The sequence below is a fragment of the Mizuhopecten yessoensis genome, unplaced genomic scaffold, assembly GCF_002113885.1.
Source record: "Mizuhopecten yessoensis strain PY_sf001 unplaced genomic scaffold, ASM211388v2 scaffold7149, whole genome shotgun sequence".
NCBI classification, from domain to species: Eukaryota; Metazoa; Mollusca; class Bivalvia; order Pectinida; family Pectinidae; genus Mizuhopecten; species Mizuhopecten yessoensis.
In genome coordinates, this window is record NW_018406905.1 from 25,314 (window position 1) to 36,129 (window position 10,816).

The 10,816-nt window shown below is 33.9% G+C and overlaps 1 protein-coding gene across 1 annotated transcript; it reads left to right on the forward strand.

Annotated features, from left to right (window-relative positions):
* Positions 1 to 1,397: 1,397 nt before the first annotated feature.
* Positions 1,398 to 8,103, forward strand: LOC110453184. Its single transcript, XM_021502033.1, has 3 exons — positions 1,398 to 1,526; positions 3,836 to 5,141; positions 6,893 to 8,103. Exons 2-3 carry the CDS (start codon positions 4,137 to 4,139, stop codon positions 7,466 to 7,468), a joined length of 1,581 nt encoding a protein of 526 aa, XP_021357708.1. The 5' UTR covers positions 1,398 to 1,526; positions 3,836 to 4,136; the 3' UTR covers positions 7,469 to 8,103.
* The last annotated feature ends 2,713 nt before the right edge of the window (positions 8,104 to 10,816 follow it).

The following is a 10,816-nucleotide window of genomic DNA, read 5'->3' on the forward strand; positions in this document are numbered from 1 at the left end:
CAAAATGCACAAGGAAAATAACGCCGTTGGATATAGATGTACATGTACAACCTCGATTATAGCTAGATGAAGGATCGCAAGCACCCGTTTTACTGATGCTTTAATATACATATATATATACATCACTATATAATTGTTGACTTTTGTGATCGTGAATATTATGTTATATGAACCTACAATACAATAGTCGAAGGGAAGTTAAGTTCAATATCACTTTACAGGTCCCTTTCATATAATGGCTATAACTTAAGCCCATATTTGTTTAATTTTAATCTTTAAAAAATTAAAAACACAAAAACAACACAAAACACAAAATATATGAGTGCTTAATTGTTCTTCGAAAACTATTCCAGTAAATAACCAGAATTTCTTTTCTAGCAGGTAATAATCACAAATTAAACTGAAAGCTCGATTATTTAATAATCCCCGGATCAACAGTTATAACGTACAATCATACATCTCTCAACTTTTGAGATCGAGCACTCCAAAAAGGTTTCATCATTTGTAAATACGTTTATTTACATGCCAAATTATCGAATAAAACAATAAAAAATTGTAGAGGACAACCTGTGTCTTGATACAGCACAAAATGATGTACAACCATCAATTCATCACATCATGCACAAGATGATTGCTTTTATGAAACCAGTCCCATTTTCAGACGACGTTCTAACGCAATACAGTGGAATGGAAAAAAAATTGAGTAGAATAGTCCTATTCCAATGAGGCTTCAATCTTGTATATACACAACCACTTCTCTAATATTAAAATACACGCTAACCCTGGCATTATTTTCACCACTTTCCATTAAGATAACGAAACCCATATAATGAAGATTTTATTTAGGAAAACGTTATAATATTTAAAATATATAATAAAGACAAACTTCCTCAACTACAGTGATATTTTTCTCTGGAAATCTAAAGTGAAAAAAGGTTCCTATATTTCTAAAAAAAATCTTCCGGTTGGTAAGTATGGATGAATCGACTCATTTCGATACATATATAACAACCATTGTACATATGCTTACAGCGCAGCCGAAATCGACAACCATTTTGTGGACAACTCGTACACATTTTACACTTTTGTGTGCATACGCTTCACTGGTCATTTGTCTGATGAAAGTCAGTGTACAATTCGTACTAGTCATCGAAACGTCACATAGAAAATTGTATTGGTTGTAAACAAAAGGACTTTTCATAGTTAATGAAAGAAGGTTCCAATGTGATGAACTTTCGTGAAACTGTGACCTGTGTAAATTGTAATATTTAAAGCAGTTTGTGTAGATTTAACGAAATGCACTATGCACATGTTTACGGAAACAATGACACAGTGTCGTTTCAGAGAACAACATTACGCTAAATAAGGAAATAGAAACTATGTTGTATTCGAGTTGAAGATGAGGTATCAGTCGACGATTGTTTAGCTTCGACATATAACGCTATATAACTTCCTCCAAGAAAATCATTGCAAACTCAAGATAAGCTTACTGAAGAACAACATCGAAATGGAAAATCAAATCCCAGGTATGTCAATTGTTATATTAATCAAAAGTATACTACTATTTTAAATAAGCAGAGAACGAATATACAAAATATGTAGGAGTAAACGTTAGAGGATTCATTGAAGACGCATCTTTCTAAACGTTTCACATACTTGTAAGTGTGGTACCTTTTAGGAATACTGGAACATTCCATTGCGAGTTATCATTAGTAGGAGCCACCTCGTTTGAGCACACTTATTACATGTACGAAATCGTGCTTGAAAAGAAGTCAATTTGAAATTAAAAAGCGGAATGTGTGGAAAAAGAATTGTATAGGCACCAGAAGGGTTTGCTTTAAATGTGTTTAGCTGTAGAAAACTAATTTTGTGTATCCCTAGACGTTTGCTATCAAAGCATTTTACTCTGGAGAACCATATTAATATGTTTCACTGTAGGAAACTAATTTAGAGGTCATGTAGAATTAAAAACGGGTTTCACTTTGGAGTACGAATTCGATATCTTTTCTGTGCTTCAAAACATGTTTTACTGTATATAATTAACTATATAAGAGTATGGAAAACCAATCTCCTACAAAGGTCCATTGCGCTACGTTTCATTCTCATTTGATTTTGATACCAAATCTCTTTATTTTGAATTCAAAGCCATAGTCATGTTTGCATCGGAACCAGATGTTGGATCCTTGTGTAGAAAGTAGAGATGCTGATAATAATTGTCGGAAAGTCATGAGTTCGTTTTGGAAAACTCTTTGTATTATTAATAAAAAAAGATCTACTGAGTCGCTAATATATTTTTAGCAGTCAGTTAATCATTATTTAACTCCAATACTTTTATAATAAATCCGAACTTATATACCGTTTTGTTTCCGACCTAGTAAACACAACATATTGAAAATCCCATAAAAAAACGACATACAATAACTTTATACGAGACTGTTTGCTCACAAATATTTCAACAAAAACAATCCGACGTATACATTTCAATAAATTACTATGTTCATGGAAAAGAGATCAAATAATAGTTGATGGTATTTCATTTAAGGCGAAAGGAATTTAAGTTTATTATTATATCGCAAAAAGTTGTGGAAGTAAGATTTGTTCAAGAACATATTGCTTGGGGCGATTAGAAGTATCGTTGGAAAGGACCGAAGGGTATTGGATTATAAATAGAACCGAACATTTTGAAATAAGCAGAAGGCTTCAAACGATACAACCCTAACAGTGGATTGCACTGGACTTAAAGATTGTAGTTAAAGATTGATATATTAATACTCATTTAAGATTTTCGATGTACGTGGCTTTTTTAACAGTTTCATACAAATGGTACGAAATAGTTTTGTGTATTTAACAAAGCGTTGGAAACTGTGGTACAGTAATATGTAGAAACAAATGCCTTAAGTACAGGAACAGACAAATGTATAGTGATATTCATCACCGATAAGTTATGAAATATAATGTGGTAAAGTTAAAAGTTAAAGTTCAATTTACGGATCACTAATACAAACGACCAATACAACTTTATACATAATGTACGATAGGTTGCTTTTTTACTATTGAATAATTCAGAAAATGACTCTTAGAAATGATTGTAAGGGGAAAACTATTCTTCTTCTGTAATTCTTTTAACTTAAGAATATTTTGGAGAAATGTTGTGCGTAATTTTACAATTATTAAATCACTCTCATAACACCAATATCGTAAGTGTGTTTCAAAATTGATTAGTTTTTATATGCAAATCATTGACTTTGAAATTCAATGAAGTTGCATTTCTTTTTAAGTCTTATCTTTTATATTACATTTTATTTGTCATTGATAGATAACAGATTTTAGATAAAAAGTGATACAGAGTTAGTTAATAAGAAGTCAGTGATTGGTATTCCTTTAAGTATACCATGTGTCTCCTAGTCGAGGAAAGATAACTACTCTCATTTCCATGAAGATCCCTTATTGATTATGAATAAAGAAAACTTCCGATCGCCAAAACTCAAATATGTGTTTGTTGGTATGCCGATTTTAATGTGTATGTCCGTCATTCTAATTTTTGATAAAGTAGATCTACAAATTTAGCAAAACGTAGAGAACCACTCTTTTTCCTTAAAAAATTATAGACATTTTATAACGTTTACATTACGTTCATAAAAATGATAACCTTTATTAACGTATGCTTAAAACAATACATAGTAACCAAAAATACAAGGTCTCGTTTTCGAATTGTACATATGGATCCCTATATCTAATTGAGGTTTTGGATATGATATAAACTGCTATAGACGTATTCTGTAGACATAATTTATGTAGTATGTTGCTGATTATTTTTTGTGTGTTTCTTTTCCAGATAGACTACCAAAAACCGTGAACGTATTGACCTTTCCAAACGACAATGAAGACACAAATAAATTAGCAGCAAGCTGGGATGTCTGTTCTGAAAATTCATTCGATAACATCATTCCAGAATGTACCCTTTTAAACCTAAGTTGCAATTCTGAAACCGACGAAACACACCATCAGATTCACTCTGGATTAGAAACAGCCTTGACAAGTATTTTGTTGGCGATTTGTTCAAGAAATCTTCTGATTTGGATTCAGAAACAAGACCAAGACTTTATACACCTGATTTTAGTACATGTAGCAAAGGTATGGATGCCGTAAAATCCGCATACAGTGTCGATTTACCAACACTGCCGGGAGAAAAACAAAACCAAAGCGATGGTTTGGAAGTGGTAGATTCTACGAAATCCATCACACATATCACGAATACACCGTCACAGTCGTCGAAACCTAACGCGATGAAGTTGGATTCGGCAAGATCTAAAAGGTCGAGGTTGATTTTGAAAGGCTGCTTCCGAGAAAACAGTTTTAATACATTAGACCCTATGAATCCGACAATCACAGAAGAAAACATTCAGGATAGTGACACTGAATCTGAAGAACAGGATCATATTTGGCACACGCCTAAACCTGGACAACAAGACATGTATTTAGAAAAGCTCAGAGAACTAGAGCAAGAAGTGAACCAACTACAACAGCTTCAGAAGGACATAAACATTCATCCTTCTGAGTTGTCCTCTCAAAGATCTGTGAGCGATAGCGATATCTATAATTCCATTGAGTTGGAAAACAAAATTGAAGGTCCAGATATCAATGATAAACTAAATGTAATCAAAAGTGATATTCATGACATGAAAAAATCATCGAGCACAGACAATATCAACAGGAGAACACATACAGACAGATCTAGTACAATAAAATATGACCAATCTGATATTAAAGCATCATCAAGCTTTGAAAATATCAAAACCAAGGCCACACAGTTGTGGGGTAAAATAACTAAATGCGATGAAAGCAGCTCTGACGAAACATCTCAAAAGCTTTCAATCAAAGTAGACGCCCGGGTGGAACTGTCATGTCCATGTGAAAGATCGTGTGGACGTGTTAAAAGGTTGGTGACAGCGCAAGGAGGGTACATGTGGGTGGCCTTCATTCAGTGTTCCTGGGTTTCCTTGTACAACAATAGACACGAGAGAGTGTACAAGTTTGATACACGTGGTTGTGTGGATAGTTTGGCAGTGACTGCGACCGGAGTCATCTATGTCTCGTGTCCTCTACAGAAGAGGATCATCATGCTGACATCAAATCGTCAGGTATGCGTTGATACTTTTTCGTCAATTCAAAACCATGAAATACTTGCTTTATTATGGCAGTTTTCTTAAATAAACACTTATTATGTTTATTGCAATATGACTAGTTTTTATATGCATGAAAATAGGTAAATAAACAGTACGAAATAGCCATCATTATGGAATGAAAAATATCAATAGAAGTGGATCTTTCAACATTATCATACATGTATGTTTTAGAAACATCCTTGCTATAATTTCAAATCACACAGGACATGTGCATTTCAGTTCTTATTCTATATAGATAAATATAGCTGACACAATATTATTCTGAAGACATCTCTAATATAGAATCATACCGAGAAACGTCATTATACACAAGTCGGCAAGGTATTACATATACATGGTACCATATTCCCTGCGTCCTAATTTGCTTAATTATAACACCTAAAAAGTCAGTTATTTGAGATGTTTACTCCTGTTTTACTATTTTTAGAAACATCAGGTACATATTTACATTATAAGGTCACTCTTTTTGTAAAGTCAAAATATAAAGCTGTTTGCAAAATGCAGTATTTTTTTCTTGATGATTAGCTTACGGTTCATCTGGTTTAATGATACAATCATAATAATTTCATATCCTATACAAGAATCCGGGACTTTTGTTTTAGTGAATATGTGTTACATGAACATGAAAAGTGATATTTACGTGACTTCGACACGGCTAATATCGTTTTCTCAGGTTCTTATACTAGCATATTACTAATTAAACTGTTTACCGTAGACAACATGCTAAAATTCAGATATATTCGTGGCCACCTTCCCTTGCTTCTTATCCATTTGACTTTCAGGACTACATAGTTTCTCTTTTTGTCGTTTTATTTTGACAGTATTTGATGATTAGTGAAATAATCTGTGTATTTATTTGAGTGTATATATATTTTCGTGTTTATTTACTAAACCCGAACATTTTCTAACCCCGATAATTTCCCATTTGCAGTATTTATGTTGATGTTATAACAAACGGAACAGATAACAACATAACTAGATACGCGAGGAGTCACATAGTCGTGATCGTTTAGGCCTGCCACTCGTGAATATGAAAAAATATCGCAATAACTTTGAACTTGCGTCATTGCAAGTACAAGGAAGTTATTGTAGTGCATTATGGTAATACGATCTTTAATGAAAACAGGAAGGGACTAGATTGAATGTGCATATCTCAGTTTATATTAATGAACTTCTGACTTCCGTTTGAATTGTTGCAGTGTAGAAGGAGTTTACATATCAAATTTAAGTGAAGCCTACATTGTAAACATTCTGTTCGATTTTAAGAAATACAAAAAACTGAAGTGAAAGTATTGTTCAAAACTAACATATCATTTAGGATGGTGTGTGATGCGAGATCATCACCTCTTAACAGTCTGCATTGGCTGTTAATAATAGCTTCCTGGTATTTTCGAGTTTGTAAACATCACCTGTCTGTATCTATAGCGTGCCTATAACTTAAAGTCAAACCTGCCTTAGGCACCCGCCTTCAAATGCCTATGTTTGCAACTTAAATCAAGTATGTCTTTGAAACTCATTTTGTATAACTAGAGTAAAACCTGCAAATTATTCTTTCCTTTCGTGATGACACTCAATCATATATAAACTGCATACAATAGGGGACCAATGTATTGTGTAAGAGCAAGGATAAAATGCCACTGTTTCTTTGCAGGTGTTAATTATGCTTTTTATATCTCGCTGTCCACTGTTTATTTCCTTTCATTTAGTTGACAGTTCTGCACTCTTTCACCAAATTGTATCCACGCGGAGTTGCTGTATCACCGGACGACGGCACCCTGGTAGTCTGTATGGCGTCTAAGGCTGAGGGGTATTCTATGCCAGGTCCTTCAAAGAACAGTTGTCTGATGCGATTTAAAGGCGAAATCCCCAACAAAGCCGGAAAAATTGTGAACAAAAAAAATCACTTTGGATACCCAGTAAAGGTAACCATTAACATGAATGGATTTATATTAGTGTCAGATTTCGGTTTGAGATGTCTGTTTGTTTTGGATAAAGGGGGAAATATGTTGCAGACGTTTCCTTTACTAGGAGGAGGATCACTGTGGCATGTACATGCTCTTACAAGTAACCCCGTTAGATCGTTCTACGTTGTTCAAGGAGGAGCTGGGACACTGTCAATCACACGACTAGGAGAGTACCTAGGAACCTTCGAGGACACATCGACATCAACTAAGGATGAACGTTTAGTAAAACGTACAGTTGAAACGGCTTCAATGAATACGGAGGGGCAGATAGTTCTGGCATCTGGAAATATCATCACACTCGTTTCTCTCGTGTATTAGTAATAAGGTGTGGACAGTGTGATATTTTTTTACAGGAAAACAGTGACAAAGGTTGTTCGCTCAATTAGTGTAAATATAAGGGCAGATGTTAGATCAGATTAAGCAGGCTCACATGCTCCTCATCCTGGATGGTACTGTATAGGCGACGAACAATATTGGATGCAAGTCTACACTTATGTGATTGTGTTGACAACATAAATAGAATCCTGTTAAAGGTTAGAACAGCTTTTGGCAGGAAAAAAAGTAGCAGGGGCAGGTGGGGGACCAAATAGACAGGCAAAAGCGAAGCCCTGTGGTATATTCATATACTGTGATGCTTATTTTGTTTTACGGAATAGTGTATTCATACTTGTTACTTTATACACTAATCTATAATATTGTATATTTACATCTCTCCCTTGTTCAGCTTAGTAAACTCTAACTGCGTTTATTTTTTTTCGTAAACGCAGAGAAAAAAAGGCTTGGCGGATTGATATATGTTTCAAATATGACGCCGTACACGCTTCAGAGAGATAACAGTCCAATGACACCATCTAGATACAGAGAACATATTCGGAATCCATTATGTGTCAATATTTACATTTGGTGTGTCAAAGCCCTTCTATGTTACTACTAAAGTACTGCCAATAGCAGCTTCATCTTATGATACTATAACTGAAGTTGGTCTTTGCACCTCCGAGCGACTTAACAGTGTCACTATCGAACTTATAGGTATCTTCTGCTTTGATCCCGAACACCAGCTGCCTGTCTCAAGTGTCTGTGAGTTTAACAAACACATTTACGCCTTGGTTTTTCACCAATTCAACCTTCTCCGGTTGCACGATCAACATTAACAACATGCCGGACTGCAAATATAACTCTGACCTGATTACTGCGGGCTTCCGTTGAGTGCGTGCGCCTGATATAGGTCGCAATAAAATCGGATTTTTTTACGACACTTAATTAGTTATTTACAAAATGTTATTTGTTACTATTTTATGAATTGAGAATATGATATATATATATATAAATTAAAAACAAATGAATTATTAACGAAAGTTGCGGAGCCTTTTCAATTGTGTATGGGAAACAGCGCGTGACGTCAGCTGTTATCTTTGTGCCGTTCAAGATATTGACCTGACCTGACGGTAATAAGCGGGAAATTTGAAAGTTGGAAAAGACATAAATTATTTTTTGCGAATTTTCATTCCGGAAATATATATATATATAAGCAATAAACTGCATAGATGTGGCAGACCAACTGGTATAACTGCCACATGTGTCCCAGACAAACTTGTCATCGTGCGCTAGTGCGCACCATTCAGTTTGTCTGTGACACATGTGGCAGTTATACCAGTTGGTCTGCCACATCTATGCAGTTTATTGCTTAACTTTACAACGAAAGAATGCTGACAAACTTATTATTCCATGGATGTATATTCACATTTTTTAGGCGGTAACGTCAACAATGGCGGCTTTGTTCTGAAACATTCGACCGCGTCACTCCATGATCAGTGTATCACTGCGCGTACATGACGACCATTGTAAATGAACAGAATAGGTCGAAGGGCTTCTCACATTGTTTAATTAAAAAAAAAACATGAAAGGACAAAATACTGTTGTTCACTGCGTATTTTCAAAATTTACTCATATATCGTGGAGGATTCATTGGAAACATATTGTCCTAGCAACAACGGCTACCGTAGTTACCATCGGGGCAACCCGCTTCGACTTTTTTTCTGCGTAATGAAGCACTAAAACATTTTCTTAATGCAAATATAAGAATTGACCTTCATTTTGCCGGCGTATACGGTAGTATAAACGCAGTTAGCAATGAACATATCTGTATTGAGTGCTAACGTGCACAATATATATGCCAATTGCCAACTGCGTTAATATTACCGTATACGCCGTCAAAACGAAGGTCAATTCTTAAATGCATTAATCCAAATCTTGGTGAGAAATTGGGTTTAGAAATTAAATCAATGATACTGTATATATGTAATTTTGATAGTGTATATGATATGTATTTTATGTATATTTCAAACCTACTACATCTTGTAGACTTGTTGTAAGAAAAAAGGTTTCATACCATCAACAGTGTTAGAAATATGCATGACGAGGTGGATATTTTGTATGATAAAGATGTATAGACAATATAAACGTATATTTCCAAAAAGGATGGCAGTCCTGGAAACTGAATAAAATATATCAGATGACATAAGTCCTAATGATATCACTGTTAATACTGAGCGATGAATTTGGATGATGCAAACATTGAATCATGAAGAAGCCGATAATTGATAAAAAAAACATGTAAGAAATATATATACATCGGCATTATGAAAGTTGTAACAGTATTTTTAATGAAAGAGTGGCATGTAACTAAATCATATAATCTTGATCATGTAACCTACATCAGTGTATATGTGTATTTATTATGAAGGAAAATAAACAAGGGAAATAATTTAACTGTTGTTGTTCGTTAATTCCAGGTGTGAGAAGTAAATACTTCCTTATACACATACGCCGTTGGATACAAGTGTACATGAACAGCCTCGATTATATATAGTAGGAGGATCGCTATGACACGTTTCACTTATACTTTAATATATATATATATATACAGGAAAAACAAAAACTAGACTTTATGGAATGTTCTTGATAATTACAATATTACATCTGAAAATTATATTTTTATCGAATTAACATTGATCTTCAAAGGTTAGGTTTTTAATTCGTATGTCTACACTGTAAGCATATAGATGTTCATACATCATAAAACCGTACCAGTATACGCGTATGTTAGTTATTTAAACGTTTATAATTAGTTATTAAATATGACAGATTCCTAAATACATAATTTAACATATAGTGATGAAGGTCTCTGGACAATAAAATGATTGTGTTATTTGACATATGTCCTGCTTCCTTTTTTAGATCAATTAAAAGCAATACGATTTTTGAAACAGATATTAATTATTTTCGGTAATATGTATATTTATATATTAAGTTTAAAAATATATTTTCAAACAATTTATAACGATGCCACAAATTAATTTTGAGTATCTGTTTTAGTGCGGAATGCAGGTGCTGATCCGGATATTCTTTACAGTCATGTTATAGTATCCGTTTAATTTATTAGGTGACGTAACATAACTTCCTTTTTTCTAAAACATACCTATGCGGCATTCTTTCTGACTCTGACGACAATTTTAATTGATCTAGAATAAAAAGCATACTTTTGAATATTACGTATGAAATTAAGAAAGACAAAGTATCTTGTATACATGTTGGTTAATACAAAGATTTAAATTACGAACCTGCTGTTACAATTATAGTGATATTGAAAAAGATTGAGCAGACTGG